A 27,594-nucleotide genomic window follows, 5' to 3' on the forward strand; every position below is an offset into this window, starting at 1 on the left:
TGTTTTGCTCCGAACTAACTTTTGTTCCAAGTTGGTGATATTGAAAAAGCTGGATTTAGTTCATACGTGGTATCATCTCAGCTACTGAATATAGTCCCTCTGGGCCAAGATGTAGTGTCAATCCCCACATGATCCTCTTCAGCCCCCCACAGCATGGCACAGGGATGAACCTGATATGGCTGTCTGTGTGTGGGGCTGGGTAAGGGCAGGGTGGTGGCCGCTTGGGCTCCACACTGGGTGTGGTTTGTACAGCTACGGAACGGGGCAGTGGGGTTGGTTAGAGCAATACGGACTGCTGTTGCCCTGGGTACAGTAAAGAAGACATGGAGAAGATTTGGCTCCTGGGAGTTTGTGTGGCACTGGCTGTTGTTTCTACTTCTGCTCAGGTCTCCTCCAGGTAATTCGCCTTCAATTTGAGCTGATGATAATTAGATATTTCTGTGATTTATTTGATATATTTTGCCATATCTTTAAATTGAATTTCTAAAGATGACTGGGTCTTCTCTGTCAGGTAATCTGTTTATTATTAGAAGTACTCATGTCTGATAGGCAGAACTCATAGGAGCCAAGAAGCATGCTTGAATAGTTTAAATTGCATTCTTTTTTGGGGGAGGGAGGGGGGGGGGGGCATTTTATTGATTGCTTGAACACTCTTAGGCTTTGCACAGGCTGAACAATTCTAATATTTTTTTCTTCAGTAATTGGTATTTTGACCAATCAGATTAGCTCTGAAAAAGTTCTGATGTGATTAGTCAAAAGATCAATTAGTGGAAAAAAGATCAGAATTCTATCTCCTCTCTCTCTTTCTCAGTATGAGTGCTACATACTTGATCTCAGCTCCCAGTGTGTTGCGTCCTGGGACCCCTACCTCCCTGGCTGTCACCATCCTCACTAACGATCCAGTCAGGGTCACAGCAGAGCTGACCAATGGCAACACCAGCCTGGTCCAGGCAGAGAGCACCTTTACAGGAGGTGACATTGACTTATATGATGCTTACTGCAAGATAACTTGGCAAGATGTTAAACTTACTTTTTGTTATTAAGCAACTTAAACATTGTTGCTGTTTTTTTCCCCGAAGGTGTGACTGGAGTTCTAGATCTTCCTCCAGTGAGTATTTTAAATCTGTATTTATTGTCTATTGAGGTAATATCTGGGCTGGTCAGGGGTGGGTGAAGAACCATTGATGATACAAAAAGTATACACATTTGACCAGTTAGACCAAGCATGGCACTCATTTTGATTATTGATAAGATCAACTCAATTAAGTCGTACACACTTTTCATTTTTTAGTTTCCTGAGAGCTCTGTTGATCAGAGGTATTCCTTTAAACTGCTTGTGAGGGGATACCAAAGAGACCGAATGGTATTCATCAACACAACCACTCTACGCTTCAACCCCAGGACTTTCTCCACCTTCATCCAGACTGATAAACACAACTATAGACCAGGAGACACGGTCAAAATGAGAGTCCTGTCCGTCCAACCAGATGGCAAGCCACACAAGGGCCGTGTGTATATCTCAATAAGGGTGGGTCTGAATTTTCTGTGTGAGAACTTCGAAACAAAACCCAGGATGATGAATAGATTTCTAGCCTGTATTGTGTTCTAAACAGTTTGACTGTCCCTTTGTGCTACCTGCCCTGTAATCCAGGATCCCAAAGGGAACCTCATCCAAGGGTGGCCGTCCCTGAACAGTTACCTGGGCGTTGTGTCCAAAGAATTCCACTTGTCTCAGAACACTCCCCTCGGCATATGGACCATCGAGACCATGGTGGATGTATGATTCACCATACTGTCATTCTGCATTGTCATCCTACTGTATTCCACCACGAATACATTCTGTTTTTCATATCGGTGATGAAGATCTGATCTAGTTTCACCCCATTGACATTGGTTTTTGTTTCTCTGTAGGAGTTGACCACAGAGGAGCAGTTCATAGTGGATTACTATGGTAAGATTATCCTAACTATGTTGCCATAGCTAATGATTGGAAACAGCCTAGTTAAGGGTTGGCTAAAGGAATGAAAGGGTGGAGGGGGGTCGGGTCATTGAAATGTTTCCGATAGGTGACATATCAGACTATTATCTATTCAACCTCTCTTTGTGCCTGTTGTTCTAGAGCCGCCCCACTTTGATGTGCAGGTAAAGACGGCCCCAGAGATTGTCATGGTGGACGACCTCTCAGGGACTGTGACTGCTCAGTGAGTCAGGCTTTAAAAAAAACAAGCAAATCGATATTAAAGGTGCTAGAAAAATGTACTTTCAATATGTAAATTCTATTGGTTCACATACATTATTATATTTCTTTCTAGACACACCAATGGACAGCCAGTCCAGGGAACACTGTCTGTCACAGTTACTCTGGTGTCTGCTTTGTTCAACTCTGGCCGTCCAACCATTGTCCATAATACAACTAAAGATGTAAGACTGTCATGCTAAGTTTATGAAGTGAAACCAGTAACAGCAAACCATGCTAGCTAAATCCAGTTTGAGCCAGGATTCAGTCACTGTTTGATCCAAAATGGATATATGTTACAGGTGTACCTGCCTGACAATGGTGCCAGAATGTCATACACAACGTCTATCTGACGATCTCTTTCAGATTCATGGGTCGACCCAGTTTCTCATCAGCCAAGATGATCCTCCTGTACGCCAGCACAGGGCAACAGATCTGAGTAATTCTCAGCACCACACCAATGGAAGCCTTTATATTACAGCTTGTGTTACAGAGATGTCTACAGGTGAGGTACCGATGTATGATCTTCATTTGATCACCCTGTTGCAGGAGAACTTTCCTACAATGCAGGAAATTCTGAACGTGTAGTGTATTTGAGGTTTAAAAAGGCTTCTGAAGTTTAATTTCTACTTTCACATTTGAGTTGATTTTCCCTTATGAAAAATGTATCAACCCCTACAAAAATTTAAATTAATTATAATCCACATAATAATTCACATTTCTTATTGCTGCAGGATTATTTTTCCTGCTGTAGCAAATTGGCTTAAATTAAGATCCTACATCTGTATATCACGTGTTTTGAGAAAATTGCTAAACTTGAAGTAACAGTTTGATGCATATTTAAATTAATTTAATATAGCTGGATTGTTCACAGATACAGGTAACTGCCAAAATAAAGTAAACATTTTAGTAAATGAGGGATACAAAGTATATTGAAAGCAGGTGCTTCCACACAGTGTGTCCCTGAGCAATTCCTCAGCAATTAACATCCCATCATGCTTATGTATAAAAAATATATTATTTTGACTACCATGGCAATGCCCCCATCCACAGGGCACGAGTGGTCACTGAATGGTTTGATGAGCATGAAAACAGTGTAAACCATATGCCAGAGCCGTCTGTTACCAGATCTCAACCCAATTGAGCACTTCTAGGGAGATTCTGAAGCAGCGTATTCCACGACACCAGCAACAAAACACCAAATTATTGATTTTCTCGTGGAAGAATGGTGTCGTATCCCTCCAATAGAGTTCCAGACATTTGTAGAATCTATGCCAAGGCGCATTGAAGCTGTTCTGGCTCTTGGTGGCTCAACGCCCTGCCCTTTTAAAATAAACTTTATGTTGGTGTTTCCTTTATTTTGGTAGTTACCTGTTTCATTGTCTTTTATCCTAAAGGACTCAAAACCAATAAGACTGTGGTGGTGCACGTTATGGAGAATACATACCACCTTGAATTATACAATTTCCCACATGTTCTGAAGCCATCTTTAAACTTTTCAATACATGTGAGTGGTAAATATCTATTGGCTTGGAGTAATACATACCTCTACATACCTCTACCTTTGGTACCACTAGTTCACTGTTCTAATAATACTGTATGAATCACAGACTACACCTTCCTGTATCCCTCAGCTGAAAATATCCAGGTACGACAACGAGCCTCTGACTCCAGAGGATCGGATGAACTCTGTGTTCATTGACATCGGTCACAGAACATCTAAGCCCATCGGACAGAACCAGGGAGAAACCAACTCCGATTCACCACAAGACAAGATGGAGGACATAAAAAGCTATAGACGCTTGACTCTACCAGTGCCTGAGGATGGGATCGTACACATTGAGTTCCAGTTACACAAACAAGTAGAGATGCTTTTCATTCAGGTGAATAGACACGTTTCAAGGAGCTACTCTATACCACAGGAATCCCAATACGCAACGAAACTCACTTTCAGCATTTCAGCTGAACGGATATTAATCAAGACTCAGTTGTCAAGTGAGGGTAAGCAGTAAAGCTATACAGGAAATACACAACGGAAGGTATACTTGACCTAGTATGGAACCACAGATTTTCCTCTCAGTAGTATAGGTCAGGGCTCTGTAGGTTTCCAGTCCAACCCTAATCTAGCGCAACTGATTCTAATAATTAGATGGTTGATAAGCTGAATCAGGTTCGTTACAACTGGGGTTGGATTGAAAACCTACAGGAGGGTAGATCTCCAGGAACAGGGTTGGAGAGCCCTGTAGTAGGTCAAGATGAATCTAATCCAACACAATCCCAAGTCACCATTCTATGATGATTGTATGAACATGTGCACCACAAGAACTATAATCTCGGGACCCAGAACCGAGTAAATTCTGTGTGCGCCTTTTATCTGTGACGTGACACTACAAGAAATGAGTTTGTTCTCTGCAGGCCATGTTCATGGGCAGTGAGGAGAGCCTGGAGCTCTACAATAGTAACCACTCCTCTCCCAGTGGATCATACATCCAGATCCAACGCCTCCGCTCTCCACCACAGGTGACATATCAGCATCCACTTTAGATCACCAAAAGTTGACTCCATCTCTAAATTAGTCTGACCTTAACTTAAGGCCCTCAAACTCAGCTCTGGATCTTGTTTAAAGAAAAATGCTATTGCAACCTCTTTGCAATAAGGAATTGAGACCAAAAGCTCAAGAGAAGTTTCAAGTGTTTAATACCAAGGATGCCATCAGCTGAGTGCATACATTTTAGAAAGCTCACAACACATCTTATACTCTTCCCTTGTAGGCGTCACCTCCCCAGCTATACATTTTATGACCTCAGTGAGTTTTCCTCCTTTCCCCTGTGGAATGTCCATGGTCCTCTCTTTGTTTAGCTATCCATCTTCTGGGCTACAGTTTAACTTGAAACATGTTACATTTTAACAGAATCCATCAACCTCAAAGCCAGTTCCTCTGCATTTTTTCATTGTTGCTCTCTAATCAGGGACTGATTTAGACCTGGAACACCAGGTGTGTGCAATTAATTCAGGTAGAACAGAAAACCAGCAGGCTCCGGACCTCGTAGAGTAAGAGTTGAGTACCCCTGACCTATGGTATACAGTTGATGAAAATAATACTTTTTTGCATTTTATGTTCCAGATTGGAAAACCTCTTCCTATATCTGTAGAGAGCACTTTCCAACTCACTGAGCTTCACTATCTGGTAGGTATTTTTCTTGATTGGTGAGATTGTAGAGAAGTAAAGTGATTCCTTAGTGCTCTTTAGGTTGACCTCTGCTTTGACCTCTTGTGTTATTGACTTCCAGGTGACGTCCAGGGGTCAGGTGGTGGCTGCTGGGACAGCAACCTCTCCCTCCTTCTCTCTGACCCCTGCAGTATCCTGGTCACCAGAGACCTGCATCACTGTGTTCTGTGTCCTACCAGATGGAGAGATCATAAATGACTCCATGCACGTCTTCATCAAGCCCCATGGAGTCCTACAAAATGAAGTAACTAACTTATTCACTAGATAAATCAGTCTGAACCTTACTGATGATGCTACAGAGCCCCAATGGTGATTTTAGCAACTCTGTTAGAAGCCATGAAATACATACGGAATGCTAACATTGTTAAGTGTATAGACTAGGTCTGGCATATTTTACTTGCTTATACTGTATGTACATGTTTCTCCAGGTATATCTGAGCTGGAGCCATGAGAAGGTGATGCCAGGTGAAGAGGTGTCCCTCACTGTCCTTGTGATTGAACCTGGCTCTCTGGTCGGAATCATGGTGGTGGACAAGGACTCTGACTCTGATGGTGACATCACAGAGGAGAAGGTAAGGAACACAACAATACCGAACTGTACTGTACATCTATATAATCCCTGCCACATGAAATACATCCTACTGTAAACAACGTTTAGGATTTACCATGCTTTATTGTCTCTATTGTCTGTAAAGCACCCGTATCTGAGATTTAATCTGTGAATAGATTTTTATTTTATTTGAAATGGATACTTCTGTGAAGCACTGAACAGTTCAATCAGACATAAAGGAGGTTTCAGATAATGTCAGTGATAATTGTATTTCTCTTTGGGCTTTCCCTTCGATTACAATAGTTGCAATCATAATGAGCCTGGAATAACCCTCAAGTGGTTCATCTTGTGACTGTAACAGTTTTGGGAATCAGCTCAGCAGTCAGGCTCTGTATCAATGGAGACGTGGTGAACTTCAGTCTCCCCCAGAACTGACCCAACTGGCTGTAATGTAGCTAGTTGTATTGTTGTGGAATGCTGTTTTTTCTAAGAGGTTGTGGTAACTCTAGTGTTGTGCTGTTCTCAGGTGCTGGCGGAAATGACTGACTACCTCAAGGAGGAGATAACCCTTCACCATAGTGGAATAACTGGAGGGAACGACAGCCCGCTCTCCGTTTTCACGGTATTAACGCCACACATTGTGTCTTGCTGAATAGACCACACTGAGCCTGGAATAACCCCAAGCCTCACCTCACTGTAAATCAACCCAGTTATCCAATGTCATGTTACATCATGAGCAACCTGACCCACTTCTGGGCCGTACGCATGTAGTTGACAGTGATGGAAGCGCCTGTTATCATACTGTATCATTTTGGCTGTGTTACAAGTGTTGTATTACTATTGTGTTAATATTAAACTTTGAACACATTGCAGAGGAAATTTCATATAAAGTTGCAAAACCTTTTCTGTTTGTACACACAGGCCTAATAGGCATACAGTGTTTTGTGTACAATGTTGTCATGAACATTTGCTTTTTGCTTTTCAAATCTTAGGCTTGCAACCTTGTGGTTTTAACAGATGCCAGTTTACATACAACTGGAGATTATCAGGAGACTGAAATTGGTATGAAAACAATTACACACTCTATAGTGTTTGGATAAATGAACATTTTAAACAAAACACATTAACAAACACACATTGGGAGATCTTTCTGTGTGTCTGAATTGAATATGAAATCAAGGGGTCCCTCTTGTGGAGCTGTGGCATACTACATAAATAAAATACTACATCTACATTCCCAGAGGTACAGGCTCTGTGACTGAGGCTTAGATAGTTCTGATGACCTATGTTGTGTATCCATCAGATCATGAGGCGGAGGATCAGCCAGAGCGGAGGCCCTCCATGGGACAGGACTTCTCTAAGACCTGGCTGTGGCTGGACATGAACATCAGGTGAGCTTTAGGAGAAGCACATTAACAATGCTTAGGTGTGAATACACTTGAGGATACAGTCTACGTTCACCACTATTGAAAACGGTCAGGGTTATTTGGAGGGATTGTTGAAATACTCTATTCCTTCCTGTCTGTATCAGTGAGTCAACAACAACTAGTTTCCATGTGGCTGTCCCAGACAGCATCACCTCCTGGAGAGCAATGGCGTTTGTTATGTCAGATAACCTGGGCTTGGGCCTCACCTTTAAACCACAGAAGGTATGTTAAGACCTATCCACTACATCCACCGTTACCTAGTCTGGGCAGCTAACTAGTAGTTTATTAAGATTAATATTACTTTATTGGCCAATTGCACCCAAGGTCCAACCAAAATTTGACTTCCACTTTTAACCCTTCTAATTGCTGGCTGGCCACTCTAACCAATAGGTTACATGTATGGCTGTGTGACATAAATACATGGTTAATAAAGATGGTATGTTTCATTTAATGTCAGTGCAATATTCAGATATTCTAGAATTCAATTTTTGAGGATAATCTTGAGTATTGGTTGTCTCCCACAGCTGATAGTGTCAACGGATTTCTCCCTGTCTCTCGATGTCCCAGAATGCATCACCAGAGGAGAGCAGCTTGTCCTCGAGGTCAACCTCTTCAACCATCTAGAAGAGGACACGGAGGTCAGTGGTCTTGGTTGAAAAGGCCAGGAGGTTTTTACCTCTCCTCACATGTTTATGGTCTTAACAATCTCACCATGTAGGGTGATTTCTTCAAAGAACAGTTTGTGTGACTCTCGAACAGTGAACAAAAAAACCAAGTTGTTAAACACTTGTGAAAACGTCTTAAAAATCATTACCTTCTTCCCATTCTCTTTGTATCTCCCACATCAAACAGCTTCCTGGATGTAAGTGATCCATCCTCAATTGTTTTTCCATTCCTGTTGTTCTCCACAGGTCATAGTGGTGGTTGCTGAGAGCTCTCGCTTTGACTTTGTTCTGGCAGACCGAGACCTTGTTTCTATGGTGAACGCACGTAGAGTGACAGTGGGGAGCCAGGGCGGCGCCACCGCTCTCTTTCCCATCAGGCCTCTGGTTTTTGGAGAGATATTGATGTCTGTGAAAGCAATGACTGGACAGGCCACAGAAAAGATTGTTCGTAAAGTGCTTGTGAAGGTACAACGGGGCTGAATAACTGAGTCTTCTAAGTTATAAAATGGATCCTTGGTGACTGTAAAATTATTAACTGTATCTCTGTCTTTTGATGCACACCTTTCAGTACCCCTCTCTCCTCAGACCACCCCAGTAAATCACTAATTAACACTATAGTGAGTATACAAAACATTAACTCCTGCTCTTTCCATCAACTGGTCAGTCTATGATCTCTTATTGATGTCACATGTTAAATCCACTTTAATTCGTGTAGATGAAGGGGAGAAGACAGGTTAAAGAAGGATATTTAAGCCTTGAGACAATTGAGACATGGATTGTGTGTGTGTGCCATTCAGATGGTAAATGGACAAGACAAAAGATTTAGGTGCCTTTGAACGGGGTATGGTAGTAGGTACCAGGCGCACCAGTTTGTGGCAAGAACTGCAATGCTGCTTGGTTTTTCACGCTCAACAGTTTCCTGTGTGTATTTAGAATGGTCCATCACCCAAAGGACATCCAGCCAACTTGACACAACTGTAGGAAACATGGACCAGCATCCATGTGGAACACTTTAGACACCTTGTAGAGTCCATGACCCAACGAATTGAGGATGTTCTGAGGGCAAAAGGGGAGTGCAACTCAATATTAGGAAGGTGTTCCTAATGTTTGGTATACTCAGTGTATATTTCCAATTGGTTCTCCTCCCGTAATCGCTGTCTTTGTGTTCTCTTAGCCTGAGGGTAAAGAACAGTCCTTCTCAGAGACCGTGTTTCTGGAGATGGTTCCGACCAACCGTAACCTGTCCAGACAGCTCCACTTCTCCTTCCCTCCAGATGTAGTGCCAGGCAGCGAGAGGGCTCACGTGGCAGTGGTTGGTATGTACCATGCCCTACTGTATACCAGCCATCTTTTGTTATCACCAACATAGCTCTGTTTACTTTTTACATGTCGTGAACTCAACCGCAGCATATGCCCATGTTTCATTTTGTGTTTAGATGCAGGGCATGAAGCAGGCATATGGTAGTCCAGTAAAGAGCTGTCATTTACCATGTTGGGTGTTAGATGATGGAAAAAGAAATGAGGGCTATCAAAACAATATTTGTGGCAAGCCGACCCGGAGCGGCTGCTGGGTTGTTTATGATGATCACCAATCAGGTCCAGAGATGTTGGGTATTTGTCGTGGTAGAATGCTAACCTACAATATTTTTGCGCTTGGTGTTTACTGTACAGGGCATCTTCCTCTTTTCTAAACACCAAGGGCTTTTCTGTCTCTTCATCTCTGCCATATTCTTCTCTACATTCACACCTTTTTCCTCCCTCTGTTTAATCTGTCCATCTCTCTCTGCTCGCACATTTACCTTTTCTCTGTTCAGGTTGCTTGGTCTGAAATGTCCTCTGGTGAAATCAATCCCAATCCGTCTGTATTACCACCACAATGTTTGGCTTGTATAACGTCTAAATGGTTCCTCCCTTCCCTTCTTGTTTGTGGGGTGTGGTGTGACAGGTGATATCTTGGGCCTGTCCATCACAGGGCTGGGCTTGCTGGTTAAGATGCCTCACGGCTGTGGAGAGCAGAATATGATCAACTTCGCTCCCAACGTCTATGTCCTGCAGCGCTTGGCGAAATCCAGCCAGCCATACGAGGAGATACGCAGCAAGGCTTTGTTATACATGATGGAAGGTGATGAACTTTCAAACACGCTGAATCCATGCCCTATAGTTCAGTATGATACTCAGTATGATTTAATCCATGCCCTATAGTTCAGTATGATACTCAGTATGATTTAATCCATGCCCTAAAGTTCAGTATGATACTCAGTATGATTTAATCCATGCCCTATAGTTCAGTATGATACTCAGTATGATTTAATCCATGCCCTAAAGTTCAGTATGATACTCAGTATGATTTAATCCATGCCCTATAGTTCAGTATGATAGTATGATTTAATCCATGCCCTAAAGTTCAGTATGATACTCAGTATGATTTAATCCATGCCCTATAGTTCAGTATGATACTCAGTATGATTTAATCCATGCCCTATAGTTCAGTATGATACTCAGTATGATTTAATCCATGCCCTATAGTTCAGTATGATTTAATCCATGCCCTGCAGTTCAGTATGATACTCAGTATGATTTAATCCATGTCCTAAAGTTCAGTATGATACTCAGTATGATTTAATCCATGCCCTATAGTTCAGTATGATACTCAGTATGATTTAATCCATACCCTAAAGTTCAGTATGATACTCAGTATGATTTAATCCATGCCCTAAAGTTCAGTATGATACTCAGTATGATTTAATCCATGCCCTATAGTTCAGTATGATACTCAGTATGATTTAATCCATGCCCTATAGTTCAGTATGATTTAATCCATGCCCTGCAGTTCAGTATGATACTCAGTATGATTTAATCCATGCCCTAAAGTTCAGTATGATTTAATCCATGCCCTATAGTTCAGTATGATACTCAGTATGATTTAATCCATGCCCTAAAATTCAGTATGATTTAATCCATGCCCTATAGTTCAGTATGATACTCAGTAGGATTGAATCTATGCCCTATAGTTCAGTATGATACTCAGTTTGATTTAATCCATGCCCTATAGTTCAGTATGATACTCAGTATGATTTAATCCATGCCTATAGTTCAGTATGATACTCAGGATGATTTAATCCATGCCCTATAGTCCAGTATGATACTCAGGATGATTTAATCCATGCCCTATAGTTCAGTATGATACTCAGGATGATTTAATCCATGCCCTATAGTTCAGTATGATACTCAGAATGATTTAATCCATGCCCTATAGTTCAGTATGATACTCAGGATGATTTAATCCATGCCCTACAGTTCAGTATGATACTCAGGATAATTTAATCCATGCCCTATAGTTCAGTATGATACTCAGTGTGATTTAATCCATGCCCTATAGTTCAGTATGATACTCGGTATGATTTAATCCATGCCCTATTTTAATCCATGTCCTATATTTCAGTATGATTTAATCCATGCCCTAAAGTTCAGTATGATTTAATCCATGCCCTATAGTTCAGTTTGATACTCAGTAGGATTTAATCCATGCCCTATAGTTCAGTATGATACTCAGTATGATTTAATCCATGCCCTAAAGTTCAGTATGATTTAATCCATGCCCTATAGTTCAGTATGATACTCAGTATGATTTAATCCATGCCTATAGTCCAGTATGATACTCAGGATGATTTAATCCATGCCCTATAGTCCAGTATGATACTCAGGATGATTTAATCCATGCCCTATAGTTCAGTATGATACTCAGTATGATTTAATCCATGCCCTATAGTTCAAGTATGATTTAATCCATGCCCTACAGTTCAGTATGATACTCAGTATGATTTAATCCATGCCCTATAGTTCAAGTATGATTTAATCCATGCCCTATAGTTCAGTATGATACTCAGTATGATTTAATCCATGCCCTATAGTTCAGTATGATACTCAGTATGATTTAATCCATGCCCTATAGTTCAGTATGATACTCAGTAGGATTTAATCCATGCCCTATAGTTCAGTATGATTTAATCCATGCCCTATAGTTCAGTATGATTTAATCCATGCCCTATAGTTCAGTATGATCCTCAGTATGATTTAATCCATGCCCTAAAGTTCAGTATGATTTAATCCATGCCCTATAGTTCAGTTTGATACTCAGTAGGATTTAATCCATGCCCTATAGTTCAGTATGATACTCAGTATGATTTAATCCATGCCCTGAAGTTCAGTATGATTTAATCCATGCCCTATAGTTCAGTATGATACTCAGTAGGATTTAATCTATGCCCTATAGTTCAGTATGATACTCAGTTTGATTTAATCCATGCCCTATAGTTCAGTATGATACTCAGTATGATTTAATCCATGCCTATAGTTCACTATGATACTCAGTATGATTTAATCCATGCCTATAGTTCAGTATGATACTCCAGATGATTTAATCCATGCCCTATAGTTCAGTATGATTTAATCCATGCCCTATAGTTCAGTATGATACTCAGTAGGATTGAATCTATGCCCTATAGTTCAGTATGATACTCAGTTTGATTTAATCCATGCCCTATAGTTCAGTATGATACTCAGTATGATTTAATCCATGCCTATAGTTCAGTATGATACTCAGGATGATTTAATCCATGCCCTATAGTCCAGTATGATACTCAGGATGTTTTAATCCATGCCCTATAGTTCAGTATGATACTCAGGATGATTTAATCCATGCCCTATAGTTCAGTATGATACTCAGAATGATTTAATCCATGCCCTATAGTTCAGTATGATACTCAGGATGATTTAATCCATGCCCTACAGTTCAGTATGATACTCAGGATAATTTAATCCATGCCCTATAGTTCAGTATGATACTCAGTGTGATTTAATCCATGCCCTATAGTCAGTATGATACTCGGTATGATTTAATCCATGCCCTATTTTAATCCATGTCCTATATTTCAGTATGATTTAATCCATGCCCTAAAGTTCAGTATGATTTAATCCATGCCCTATAGTTCAGTTTGATACTCAGTTTGATTTAATCCATGCCCTATAGTTCAGTATGATTTAATCCATGCCCTATAGTTCAGTATGATACTCAGTATGATTTAATCCATGCCCTAAAGTTCAGTATGATTTAATCCATGCCCTATAGTTCAGTTTGATACTCAGTAGGATTTAATCCATGCCCTATAGTTCAGTATGATACTCAGTATGATTTAATCCATGCCCTGAAGTTCAGTATGATTTAATCCATGCCCTATAGTTCAGTATGATACTCAGTAGGATTTAATCTATGCCCTATAGTTCAGTATGATACTCAGGATGATTTAATCCATGCCCTATAGTCCAGTATGATACTCAGGATGATTTAATCCATGCCCTATAGTTCAGTATGATACTCAGGATGATTTAATCCATGCCCTATAGTTCAGTATGATACTCAGAATGATATATTCCATGCCCTATAGTTCAGTATGATACTCAGTATGTTTAATCCATGCCCTATAGTTCAGTATGATACTCAGTATGATTTAATCCATGCCCTATAGTTCACTATGATACTCAGTATGATTTAATCCATGCCTATAGTTCAGTATGATACTCCAGATGATTTAATCCATGCCCTATAGTTCAGTATGATTTAATCCATGCCCTATAGTTCAGTATGATACTCAGTAGGATTGAATCTATGCCCTATAGTTCAGTATGATACTCAGTTTGATTTAATCCATGCCCTATAGTTCAGTATGATACTCAGTATGATTTAATCCATGCCTATAGTTCAGTATGATACTCAGGATGATTTAATCCATGCCCTATAGTCCAGTATGATACTCAGGATGTTTTAATCCATGCCCTATAGTTCAGTATGATACTCAGGATGATTTAATCCATGCCCTATAGTTCAGTATGATACTCAGAATGATTTAATCCATGCCCTATAGTTCAGTATGATACTCAGGATGATTTAATCCATGCCCTACAGTTCAGTATGATACTCAGGATAATTTAATCCATGCCCTATAGTTCAGTATGATACTCAGTGTGATTTAATCCATGCCCTATAGTCAGTATGATACTCGGTATGATTTAATCCATGCCCTATTTTAATCCATGTCCTATATTTCAGTATGATTTAATCCATGCCCTAAAGTTCAGTATGATTTAATCCATGCCCTATAGTTCAGTTTGATACTCAGTTTGATTTAATCCATGCCCTATAGTTCAGTATGATACTCAGTATGATTTAATCCATGCCTATAGTTCAGTATGATACTCAGGATGATTTAATCCATGCCCTATAGTCCAGTATGATACTCAGGATGATTTAATCCATGCCCTATAGTTCAGTATGATACTCAGGATGATTTAATCCATGCCCTATAGTTCAGTATGATACTCAGTATGATTTAATCCATGCCTATAGTTCAGTATGATACTCAGGATGATTTAATCCATGCCCTATAGTCCAGTATGATACTCAGGATGATTTAATCCATGCCCTATAGTTCAGTATGATACTCAGGATGATTTAATCCATGCCCTATAGTTCAGTATGATACTCAGAATGATTTAATCCATGCCCTATAGTTCAGTATGATACTCAGTATGTTTAATCCATGCCCTATAGTTCAGTATGATACTCAGTATGATTTAATCCATGCCCTATAGTTCACTATGATACTCAGTATGATTTAATCCATGCCCTATAGTTCAGTATGATATTCAGGATGATTTCATCCATGCCCTATAGTTCAGTATGATACTCAGTATGATTTAATCCATGCCCTGCAGTTCAGTATGATACTCAGTATGTTTTAATCCATGCCTATAGTTCAGTATGATACTCCAGATGATTTAATCCATGCCCTATAGTTCAGTATGATACTCAGGATGATTTAATCCATCCCCTATAGTTCAGTATGATTTAATCCATGCCCTATAGTTCAGTATGATACTCAGGATGATTTAATCCATGCCCTATAGTTCAGTATGATACTCAGGATGATTTAATCCATGCCCTATAGTTCAGTTTGATACTTAGGATGATTTAATCCATCCCCTATAGTTCAGTATGATTTAATCCATGCCCTACAGTTCAGTATGATACTCAGGATAATTTAATCCTTGCCCTATAGTTCAGTATGATACTCAGGATGATTTAATACATGCCCTATAGTTCAGTATGATACTCGGTATGATTTAATCCATGCCCTATTTTAATCCATGTCCTATATTTCAGTATGATTTATTCCATGCCCTATATTTCAGTATGATACTCAGTATTATTTAATCCATGCTCTATAACTCTGTATGATTTTAGTATAATGTTGTCTCTTCCGAAGAGTTATATTCATATGTAGCATGTTCTGTCATTCCTTCCAGGATATCAGAGAGAGCTATCTTTCCAGAGAGATGATGGATCCTTCAGTGCCTTTGGAGCCAGCGACACTTCTGGTAGTACCTGGTAAGTCATTATATAATCATGTGAATATCATAGCTGTGGTTCAGATTTAGGGCATTCATTTCAAAGTGTATCTGTTCTCAAACTCTTCTCTCCCTGGTCCAGGCTGACAGCGTTTGTCCTGAGGTGTTTCCTGCAGGCCCAGTCCTTCATACAGATTGACCAGAGTGTTCTCTCCAGGGCCATGGGCTGGCTGGTCCAGCAGCAGGGATCCCAGGGAGAGTTCATCGAGATGGGCAGGGTCATTCACACTGAGCTACAGGGAGGCCTGGATGGACCCGTCTCTCTGACCTCCTATGTACTGATGACACTGCTGGAGGACCAGGCCTATATGGTAAGGAGAACCAAGAGTTTGAGATTTACAAAAAAATTATGAAAGTGTGTGTGGTGGCAAGTTGAGTGAGTTTGATACTCTCCAAAGTCTTTTGAACCAAGTGTAAGCAGAAGAAGGTTGACAATCTAAGTATTTGAGGAGTCTCAGCCTTCAAATAAACATTTGTCATGCTAGCGTCCCACCTTGACAACAGCCAGTGAAATTGCAGGGCGCCACAGTGTCTGATTTCAAAAAGGCTTTACTGCGAAAGCACACCATGCGATTATGTTAGGTCAGCACCTAGTCACAGAAAACCATACAGACATTTTCCAGCCAAAGAGAGGGCTCACAAGTCAGAAATAGCGATTAAATTAATCACTAACCTTTGATGATCTTCATCAGATGGCACTCATAGGACTTCATGTTACACAATACATGTATGTTTTGTTCGATAGAGTTCATATTTATATCCCAAAATCTCAGTTTACATTGGCGCGTTAAGTTCAGAAATGCATTGTCTCAAACAAACATCCAGTGAAAGTGCAGAGAGCCACATCAAATTACAGAAATACTCATCATAAACATTGATAAACGATACAAGTGTTAAACATACGAATAAAGATAAACTTCTCCTTAATGCAATCGCTGTGTCAGATTTCAAAAAGGCTTTACGGAGAAAGCACACTTTGCAATAATGTTAGATCAGCACCTAGCCACAGAAACCCATACAGCCATTTTCCAGCCAAGGAGAGTGTCACAAAAGTCAGAAATAGCATGAAATTAATCACTTACCTTTGATCTTCATCTGGTGACACTCCCAGGTCTCCATGTTAGACAATAAATGTTTGTCTTGTTCTATAATGTCCCTCTTTATGACCAAAAACCTAATTTTTGTTTGCGCGTTTTGTCCAGTAATCCGAATGCTTAAGTCCAGACGAAAAGTCAAAAAAAGTACAATAAAAGTTAGTAGAAACATGCCAAACGATGTTTAAAATCAATCCTCCCGTTGTTTTTGTCATAAATAATAAATAATATTTCAACCGGACAAAAGCTTCGTCAATAGGAAAGGAGAAACAAGAAAAGCGCGTTCCCGATCAGGCGCATGGCTGATGAATGGAAATTTCCACTGGCCACTGATTGAAAGTGCTGTATCTCCCTCATTTTTCAGAGTAAAAGCCTGAAACAATGCCTAAAGACTGGCCACATGTAGAGGAAGCCACAGAGCTCGTGAACTGGGTCCTAAGTCTTTGTATGGTGGATAGGCTTTCAATGGAAAAACAGCCTTTCAAAATAATAGTACTTCCTGGTTGGATTTTCCTCGGGTTTTCACTTGCCATATCAGTTATGTTATACTCACAGACATTATTTTAACAGTTTTGGAAACTTTAGAGTGTTTTCTATCCAGATCTACTAATTATATGCATATCCTATCTTCTGGGCCTGAGTAGCAGGCAGTTTAATTTGGGCACGCTTTTCATCCAAAATTCCGAATGCTGCCCCCTACCCTAGTGAAGTTAACCAACAATGCAGTTCAAGAAATAGAGTTAAGAAAATGTTTACTAAATAAACTAAAGTAAAAATACTCAAATAAATCAAAAAGTAACACAATAATAACGAGGCAATATACAGGGGGTACCGGTACTGAGAAAATGTACAGGTTAATCGAGGTAATTTGTCAAGTGACTATTCATAGATAATAAACAGCGAGTAACAGCAGTGTAAAAACAAAGGGGGGAGGGGGGTTCAATGTAAATAGTCTGGGTGGTCATTTGATTAGTTTAGTTGTTCAGCAGTCTTTTGGCTTAGGGGTAGAAGCTGTTAAGTAGCCTTTTAGTCCTAGACTTGGCGCTCCGGTTCTGCTTGCCATGCAGGATCAGAGAGAACAGTCTATGACTTGGGTGACTGGAGTCTTTGGATGTCAGGAAGCTTGGCCCCAGTGACGCACTGGGCCGTAGGCACTACCCTCTGTAGCGCCTTCCGGTCAGATGCCGAGCAGTTGCCATACCAGGCGGTAATGCAACCAGTCAGGATGCTCTCGATGGTGCAGCTGTATGGTGCAGCTGTAACTTTTTGAGGATCTGGGGACCCATGCTAAATCTTTTCAGTCTCCTGAGGGGGAAGAGTTGTTGTCGTTCCCTCTTCACAACTGTCTTGGTGTGTTTGGACCATGATAGTTTGTTGGTGATGTGGACACCAATGAACTTGAAACTCTCGACCCGCTCCACTTCAGTCCTCTCAATGTTAATGGGGGCCTGTTCGGCCCGCCTTTTCCTATAGTCCACAATCAGCTCCTTTATCTTGCTCACATTGAGAAAGAGGTTGTTTTCTTGGCACCACACTGCCAGGTCTCTGACCTCCTCCCTATAGGCTGTCTCATCATTGTCGGTGATCAGGCCTACCACTGTTGTGTTGTCTGCAAACTTAATGATGGCCTTGGACCACCATCTTGTCTCTCTTGATGTGTCCCTGTCTCATGCCATCCTTTATTCTTGTCTGTGTGTAGAGCATGTTCCCCGGCAACGTGTCCCTGACCAGGAGCTATCTGGAGGGCGAAGTGGCTAGCGGGGTGTCCAGTAACTACAGCCTGTGTCTGGCGGCATACGCTCTGTCTCTGGCTAACAGTCTCACCGCAGGCACAGCCCTGGATGAGCTCAAGAGCAGAGCTGATATTAGAGGTAATTTGCGTTTGAATTAGCTATGGTTATTTACAGGTTGTCAATATGTGCCGCAGAGAGAAGATGGATACTAGCCCGTGACAGCCCATGACAAAATGTTGACAATCAATATTGTTTTTGAGTGATCAGTTGAGGAGCAGTATGGTCAGTTGAGGAACAGTATGGTCAGTTGAGGAACAGTATGGTCAGTTGAGGAACAGTAAGGTCTCAACCATCGACATTGGTCTTATGATAACGTACATAATGTGTAAATATCGATGACATCAGCTCATCTACCTGCGAGACCCTGTTTGACCTGGTGTCTGTTGCTGTCCCCTCCAGATGGGGTCCAGACCTGGCGGTCGTCCAGTGCCGAGGTGTCTGACTCATGGCAGCCGCGCTCAGCAGAGATAGAGATGGCTGCCTACGTGTTGCTGGCGCTGTACAAGCGGGCTAGTGTGGTGGAGGCCATCTCCCTCATGAAGTGGCTGAGCCAGCAGAGGAACCACCTGGGGGCATACGGGAGCACACAGGTAGACCCTAACTTCACATACTGTAGAAGACCCTCTAGTCTATCTTCATGCCACTGTTTCTGTATGACCCTCTGTCTTAAAGTTACCTTTTCAATAAGAGAGATTTATCCCTGATGGGTGGATTTCCAAAATGATACCACCTTTGACCCTTTCCTCTCTTAGGACACAGTGGTAGCACTACAAGCCCTGTCTGTCTACGCTGCCTTTAGTGGGGCAGATGCCATTGAGCTGGGGGTCGAAGTGTCCACCTCAGTCTCACCTACAGTGTCCCACTTCAACATCAACTCCACCAACTACCTGGTACATCAGAGCAAAGAGGTAAAACATTTGGGCATAGTGGTCTTTGTCTGTTTCAAGATATATGATATTTCAACGATCATCTAACCGCATACACAAGCAAACAGCCACCATAATGTATAGTTTACAGGCAGTACAGTATTAATAGAGATTTTTTATTTTTCAAGGTAGATGCTGAACAAGATTTACTCATCAATGTATTTATGGAGGGAAGAGGATTCGCCTTATTTCAGGTATTGCCACATTTTTCACTGGATGTCTAAGTCATTGCTATGAACACCATTTTCTATTTGTGCTTGCCGTTTATGATATGTGATGACATAACTATGTCAGAACAGTGGTTCCCAACCTTTTTCGGTTACTGTACCAGCAACTGAATTTTGCTCTACCTAGTATACCCCTGCAAGCATTTCGCTACACTCACATTAACATCTGCTAACCATGTGTATGTGACCAATACAATTTGATTTGATTTGAAGTATGTTTTGAATTTTCCCAGTAGGCCTATGTTTTCATGAGTTCTCAAGTACCCCCTGTGGATAGACCAAGTAACCCCAGGGGTCCTAGTTCCCCTGTTTGGGATGTATAGGTATGCTCATACAGGCAATGGAGGGGGCCTACAATGACTCCTACACTTCAGATTTAATGGCCATACATTACAATGGTTGTCTCCTCACTAGCTTTCCATGCAATCTCGGAACCATGTCCAGTGAAAATGAAGGCAACATCTGTGAACCATAGATCTGCCCGCCACAATGCAGCATGAACCCTGTGTTGAGACGGGTCAGCATAAAAACGTGGTAATTGACCACATTAATACGGCAATTACCATCTGGAACACATACCGTCTGGTCCATGTTAAATCGGCTCCGATTGTATCACAGAGAGGATATGATGGAAGGTCCTGCTTCCAACTGCCTTTAATTTAGTCCTCTGTTACAGACCCTTTCTAAACATCTTGTTCTAGATCTCCCCTAAACATCTTGTTCTAGACCTCCCCTAAACATCTTGTTATAGACCACCCCTAAACATCTTGTTATAGACCCCCCCTAAACATCTTGTTATAGACCCCCTAAACATCTTGTTACAGACCCACTCTAAACATCTTGTTATAGACCCCCCCTAAACATCTTGTTATAGACCCCCTCTAAACATCTTGCTGTAGACCCCCCTAAACATCTTGTTATAGACCCCCTCTAAACATCTTGTTATAGACGCCCCTAAACATCTTGTTATAGACGCCCCTAAACATCTTGTTATAGACGCCCCTAAACATCTTGTTATAGACGCCCCTAAACATCTTGTTATAGACGCCCCTAAACATCTTGTTATAGACGCCCCTAAACATCTTGTTATAGACGCCCCTAAACATCTTGTTATAGACGCCCCCAAACATCTTGTTATAGACCCCCCCCAAACATCTTGTTATAGACCCCCCCTAAACATCTTGTTATAGACCCCCTCCAAACATCTTGTTATAGACCTCCTCCAAACATCTTGTTACAGACCCACTCTAAACATCTTGTTACAGACCCCCTCCAAACATCTTGTTATAGACCCCCCCTAAACATCTTGTTATAGACCCCCTCCAAACATCTTGTTATAGACCCCCCTAAACATCTTGTTACAGATCCCCTCCAAACATCTTATTATAGACCCCCTCCAAACGTCTTGTGATAGACCCCCTCCAAACATCTTATTATAGACCCCCTCTAAACATCTTGTTATAGACCCCCTCTAAACATCTTGTTATAGACCCCCCTAAACATCTTGTTATAGACGCCCCTAAACATCTTGTTATAGACGCCCCTAAACATCTTGTTATAGACGCCCCTAAACATCTTGTTATAGACGCCCCTAAACATCTTGTTATAGACGCCCCTAAACATCTTGTTATAGACGCCCCTAAACATCTTGTTATAGACGCCCCTAAACATCTTGTTATAGACGCCCCTAAACATCTTGTTATAGACGCCCCCAAACATCTTGTTATAGACGCCCCCAAACATCTTGTTATAGACCCCCCCAAACATCTTGTTATAGACCCCCCCCAAACATCTTGTTATAGACCCCCCTAAACATCTTGTTACAGACCCCCTCCAAACATCTTGTTATAGACCCCCCTAAACATCTTGTTATAGACCCCCCAAACATCTTGTTACAGACCCCCTCCAAACATCTTGTTATAGACCCCCCCGAAACATCTTGTTATAGACCCCCTCCAAACATCTTGTTATAGACCCCCTCTAAACATCTTGTTACAGACCCCCTCCAAACATCTTATATAGACCCCCTCCAAATATCTTATTATAGACCCCCTCCAAACATCTTATTATAGACCCCCTCCAAACATCTTATATAGACCCCCTCCAAACATCTTGTTACGGACCCCTCCAAACATCTTGTTACAGACCCCCTCCAAACATCTTGTTATAGACCCCCCCTAAACATCTTGTTATAGACCCCCTCCAAACATCTTGTTATAGACCCCCCTAAACATCTTATTATAGACCCCCTCCAAACATCTTGTGATAGACCCCCTAAACATCTTATTATAGACCCCCTCTAAACATCTTGTTATAGACCCCCTCTAAACATCTTGTTATAGACCCCCTAAACATCTTGTTATAGACCCCCCTAAACATCTTGTTATAGACCCCCCTAAACATCTTGTTATAGACGCCCCTAAACATCTTGTTATAGACGCCCCTAAACATCTTGTTATAGACGCCCCTAAACATCTTGTTATAGACGCCCCTAAACATCTTGTTATAGACGCCCCTAAACATCTTGTTATAGACGCCCCTAAACATCTTGTTATAGACGCCCCCAAACATCTTGTTATAGACGCCCCCAAACATCTTGTTATAGACCCCCCCAAACATCTTGTTATAGACCCCCCCAAACATCTTGTTATAGACCCCCCTAAACATCTTGTTACAGACCCCCTCCAAACATCTTGTTATAGACCCCCCTAAACATCTTGTTATAGACCCCCCCAAACATCTTGTTACAGACCCCCTCCAAACATCTTGTTATAGACCCCCCCGAAACATCTTGTTATAGACCCCCTCCAAACATCTTGTTATAGACCCCCTCTAAACATCTTGTTACAGACCCCCTCCAAACATCTTATATAGACCCCCTCCAAATATCTTATTATAGACCCCCTCCAAACATCTTATTATAGACCCCCTCCAAACATCTTATATAGACACCCTCCAAACATCTTGTTACGGACCCCCTCCAAACATCTTGTTACAGACCCCCTCCAAACATCTTATATAGACCCCCTCCAAATATCTTATTATAGACCCCCTCCAAACATCTTATTATAGACCCCCTCCAAACATCTTATATAGACCCCCTCCAAACATCTTGTTACGGACCCCTCCAAACATCTTGTTACGGACCCCTCCAAACATCTTGTTACGGACCCCCTCCAAACATCTTGTTACGGACCTCCTCCAAACATCTTGTTACGGACCCCCTCCAAACATCTTGTTATAGACCCCCCCTAAACATCTTGTTATAGACCCCCTCCAAACATCTTGTTATAGACCCCCCTAAACATCTTATTATAGACCCCCTCCAAACATCTTGTGATAGACCCCCTAAACATCTTATTATAGACCCCCTCTAAACATCTTGTTATAGACCCCCTCTAAACATCTTGTTATAGACCCCCTAAACATCTTGTTATAGACCCCCCTAAACATCTTGTTATAGACCCCCCTAAACATCTTGTTATAGACGCCCCTAAACATCTTGTTATAGACGCCCCTAAACATCTTGTTATAGACGCCCCTAAACATCTTGTTATAGACGCCCCTAAACATCTTGTTATAGACGCCCCTAAACATCTTGTTATAGACGCCCCTAAACATCTTGTTATAGACGCCCCCAAACATCTTGTTATAGACGCCCCCAAACCTCTTGTTATAGACCCCCCCAAACATCTTGTTATAGACCCCCCCAAACATCTTGTTATAGACCCCCCTAAACATCTTGTTACAGACCCCCTCCAAACATCTTGTTATAGACCCCCCTAAACATCTTGTTATAGACCCCCCCAAACATCTTGTTACAGACCGCCTCCAAACATCTTGTTATAGACCCCCCCGAAACATCTTGTTATAGACCCCCTCCAAACATCTTGTTATAGACCCCCTCTAAACATCTTGTTACAGACCCCCTCCAAACATCTTATATAGACCCCCTCCAAATATCTTATTATAGACCACCTCCAAACATCTTATTATAGACCCCCTCCAAACATCTTATATAGACACCCTCCAAACATCTTGTTACGGACCCCCTCCAAACATCTTGTTACGGACCCCTCCAAACATCTTGTTACGGACCCCTCCAAACATCTTGTTACGGACCCCCTCCAAACATCTTGTTACAGACCTCCTCCAAACATCTTGTTACAGACCCCCTCCAAACATCTTGTTATAGACCCCCCCCTAAACATCTTGTTATAGACCCCCTCCAAACATCTTGTTATAGACCCCCCTAAACATCTTGTTACAGATCCCCTCCAAACATCTTATTATAGACCCCCTCCAAACATCTTATTATAGACCCCCTCCAAACATCTTGTTATAGACCCCCTCCAAACATCTTGTTATAGACCCCCTAAACATCTTGTTATAGACCCCCTAAACATCTTGTTATAGACCCCCTAACCATCTTGTTATAGACCCCTAAACATCTTGTTACAGACCCCCTCCAAACATCTTGTTATAGACCCCCACCAAACATCTTGTTATAGTTCCCCCTAAACATCTTGTTATAGACCCCCTCTAAACATCCTGTTATAGACCCCCTAAACATCTTGTTATAGTTCTCCCTAAACATCTTGTTATAGACCCCCCCCCTAAACATCTTGTTATAGACCCCTCCAAACATCTTGTTACAGACCCCCTACAAACATCTTGTTACAGACCCTTTATAAACATCTTGTTATAGACTCCCCTAAACATCTTGTTATAGACTCCCCTAAACATCTTGTTATAGACTCCCCTAAACATCTTGTTATAGACCCCTAAACATCTTGTTATAGACCCCCTCCAAACATCTTGTTATAGTTCCCCCTAAACATCTTGTTATAGTTCCCCCTAAACATCTTGTTATAGACCCTTTATAAACATCTTGTTATAGACGCCCCTAAACATCTTGTTATTGACCCCCTCCAAACATCTTGTTATAGACCCCCCCTAAACATCTTGTTATAGACCCCCCTAAACATCTTGTTACAGACCCCCTCCAAACATCTTATAGACCCCCTCTAAACATCTTGTTATAGACCGCCTCTAAACATCTTGTTACAGACCCCTTCCAAACATCTTGTTATAGACCCCCTCTAAACATCTTGTTATAGTTTCCCCTAAACATCTTGTTATAGTTTCCCCTAAACATCTTGTTATAGACCCCCCTAAACATCTTGTTATAGACCCCACCTAAACATCTTGTTATAGACCCCCTCTAAACATCTTGTTACAGACCCCCTCTAAACATCTTGTTACAGACCCCCTAAACATCTTGTTAGACACCCCTAAACATCATGTTACATACCCCCCTCTCAACATCTTGTTACAGACCCCCTCAAAACATCTTGTTACAGACCCCCTCTAAATGTATTTCCTTGTTCTGTCTCTGACAAGCTCTTTTTTTATTGTGGTACTGTAGTTGCTCATAACAAGTTAAACAGTATTATGCTTAAAATATATAACTATAGTAATTACAATGTAACTCAGATATACACCGACTTTTATCACCCCTCCTGTCATTCAGATGAATGTGTTCTACAACATAGAGGACAGAGTGCTGTCTGAGAGGAGCCAAGATGACACAGACCATGAAGGTTTCTCTCTGGACGTTGAAGTGTTAGATGATGAGGATGACCTGGACCACATCATGTTATCCATATGCACCAGGTAAGTGTCCATCTCTATGGAGATGTTTTCAACCATTCTTTGTCTGTTGCAGGCATCAAGACGTGTTCGTATTTTGAGCCACTATTTTAAATTTATCTAGACAGTTTTATGTGTTTATAAATGTCTGTGAGCAGACAGAAATATGCTCATTTAATCATGTATTTGTTCTGTGTTAGGCTGCTGGAGAGCCAGAAGATAGCTCAGACAGGTATGGTGCTGGTAGATGTGGGTGTGCTGAGTGGCTTCACCCTTGCGCCACAGGCTGTTGCCACGGGCGACCTGGTCAGAAAAGTTGAGGCTTCTCCTGGGAAAGTTAGCCTCTATTTAGATTCAGTAAGTTGACTTTACCTATTGTACGTCTCATGTTTAAATAGAATAGCATTGCTGTTTCAGAGGTGGAATTGGGAAAACACACATTGTATTTGCTGTATGTTGGAAGTTTCATTTGTGTCACCTATTGATTGTGTAGATTGTGTGTAGCTATTCATCTATTGATTGTGTAGCTAATTCATGACTTTTATTTGCAGTTGACCACAACACAGGTGTGCATCAGAATCCCAATGATAAGAAACTTCAAAGTGTCACATGTGCAAGATGCTGTGGTTCAGGTGTACGACTACTATGAACCAAGTAAGTACCTTTCACTATCACAGCAGACAATCACTCATGCGTAGACTGTCTCTCTTGTTATCAATGCAATATTTATCAATACAATATTTCCCTCTGCTATATCTTAAAGGGCGTAAAGCAGTGAGGTCCTACAACTCCGACGTGATGCAGGACATGGGCTCCTGTGCCTTCTGTGGGAGAGACTGCGGTCTCTGCAGGCAAGAAATAATTATCTCGAGCTCCTCCACCACCCACACAAAGAACACTGCCATCTACTGGTTGGGATGTGTACTGGTTGCAATTAAAGCTTTACTGTTATAACAATATCAATGTCTCGTGGACAGATCTACGTAAACATAACTGGCACCATAGAATCTATGGGATGCGTGAGATAACATCAGAACTACTGCTGCTCGCTGAGTTTTTTTCGTCACTAGTTATTTGGACAAATCACGATTTGGCAGGTGTTAGCGTCTTTGGAATTGTGAATGGGAGTGGACATTCGGCTCGTAACTTGTAAAGAGAGAGGGTGGAGCTCCTGGTTCTAGCATTTCTTCATCACTTTTGGACCCAGAACTTCATCCAGCAGCTGCCCAATTACACAAGACTTTAGTTCTATGTTAACTGAGATTATAATAATATAAACCGCTTATTTTAAAAGCCGTTGTCAGAAGGCAAAAACTACCTGTAGAAATACCTAATTATTATTCTATGAATAGATTTGATTTACTTAGCCCGAATCAGTAAATTGGTCAAATCAGACTGTTTTATTAGCTATTTGATGCGCTGGATTTAATGTGGAATATACTTTTTATATTTATCATAAATCTGTGTTTTTTAGTAACCTCATTAATTTGTACACTTTGATACAAAAATGTAAACAAAGTCAAATAAATTGAGGTGAATAATGAAGATATAGTTTGCAGGACATAGTTTTCCATACACTATTATGAGTTACTTGGCAGACTAAATGACTCACGATGTAGCCTAGATTCTGGATATTTGGCAACAGAAGAAATAAAGAGGATTAGGTTCTTATCCTCCACATGTCTCTGACTCTTTGGAAGATTAAGACAGACATGTTAAGATGAAGCAGTAAAATAGTGAATTAACATTTATTCTGGCAGCACAACTTGACTCCATGCAAATGCATCACTTGTGGGATCAATCTGTTTTAGCTTACAGTGATGTATGGCACTTTTGGAATCATCTGGCCGTTGCGTGCACTGGACTCTTCTGTGAGTTTGTGTGAGTCTTGCCACTTTAGGAGAGATGTAATGTCGTCCACCAGCCGGCTCTCTCTCTAGGCTCCAGCAATTCGAGCCTGGTAACGAGTTAAAGAGAGAAACCATGGTTTCTATGGCTAGGGTCAGTCAACTGTAAAGTCTACCACGATGATGAAAGGACTTAGAAGTGAAACTCTGTTTCAGGTGATGAATGTCTAATCTCACATGTGTAATGTCTCTAGTATCTGCCATTGGGATATCTCTCGTCACATCTTTAGTGTGTTGTAGCTCAAAGCATGGGTGTGACAAGTTCCTGCTCTCTGGCTTTCTCTCTGGTAATACCTTGCTTCAACTGTACTGGACAATACCACTCTGTCAGAATGACTGTTACACAATCATCATAAACCTTCCCTGCTTTATCTACAGCAAGCTGAATGGGGATAATTAGTGTCCTGGCCAACTAGACTTCCTC

At 41.2% G+C, this 27,594-nt stretch overlaps 1 protein-coding gene across 2 annotated transcripts; it reads left to right on the forward strand.

Moving 5' to 3' along the window:
• The first annotated feature begins 160 nt into the window (after nt 1–160).
• Nucleotides 161–26,808, forward strand: LOC139553746 (CD109 antigen-like). 2 transcript variants are annotated; one of them, XM_071366373.1, is made up of 33 exons: nt 161–397; nt 812–972; nt 1,080–1,108; nt 1,292–1,528; nt 1,652–1,777; nt 1,912–1,951; nt 2,120–2,201; nt 2,313–2,421; nt 2,603–2,741; nt 3,634–3,743; nt 3,871–4,119; nt 4,652–4,756; nt 5,361–5,423; nt 5,527–5,709; nt 5,894–6,037; nt 6,542–6,637; nt 7,008–7,077; nt 7,319–7,406; nt 7,547–7,664; nt 7,967–8,080; nt 8,354–8,572; nt 9,282–9,423; nt 10,053–10,229; nt 15,470–15,551; nt 15,654–15,882; nt 18,365–18,536; nt 18,858–19,048; nt 19,211–19,366; nt 19,513–19,578; nt 25,145–25,287; nt 25,464–25,620; nt 25,815–25,917; nt 26,027–26,808. In XM_071366373.1, exons 1-33 carry the CDS (start codon nt 324–326, stop codon nt 26,215–26,217), a joined length of 4,365 nt encoding a protein of 1,454 aa, XP_071222474.1. In that variant the 5' UTR covers nt 161–323; the 3' UTR covers nt 26,218–26,808. The 2 variants fall into 2 exon arrangements, with proteins under 2 accessions (XP_071222474.1, XP_071222475.1); XM_071366374.1 differs by lacking the exon at nt 19,513–19,578.
• Nucleotides 26,809–27,594: the final 786 nt, after the last annotated feature.

The sequence above is a fragment of the Salvelinus alpinus genome, chromosome 25 (genome assembly GCF_045679555.1).
Source record: "Salvelinus alpinus chromosome 25, SLU_Salpinus.1, whole genome shotgun sequence".
Classification (NCBI taxonomy): domain Eukaryota; kingdom Metazoa; phylum Chordata; class Actinopteri; order Salmoniformes; family Salmonidae; genus Salvelinus; species Salvelinus alpinus.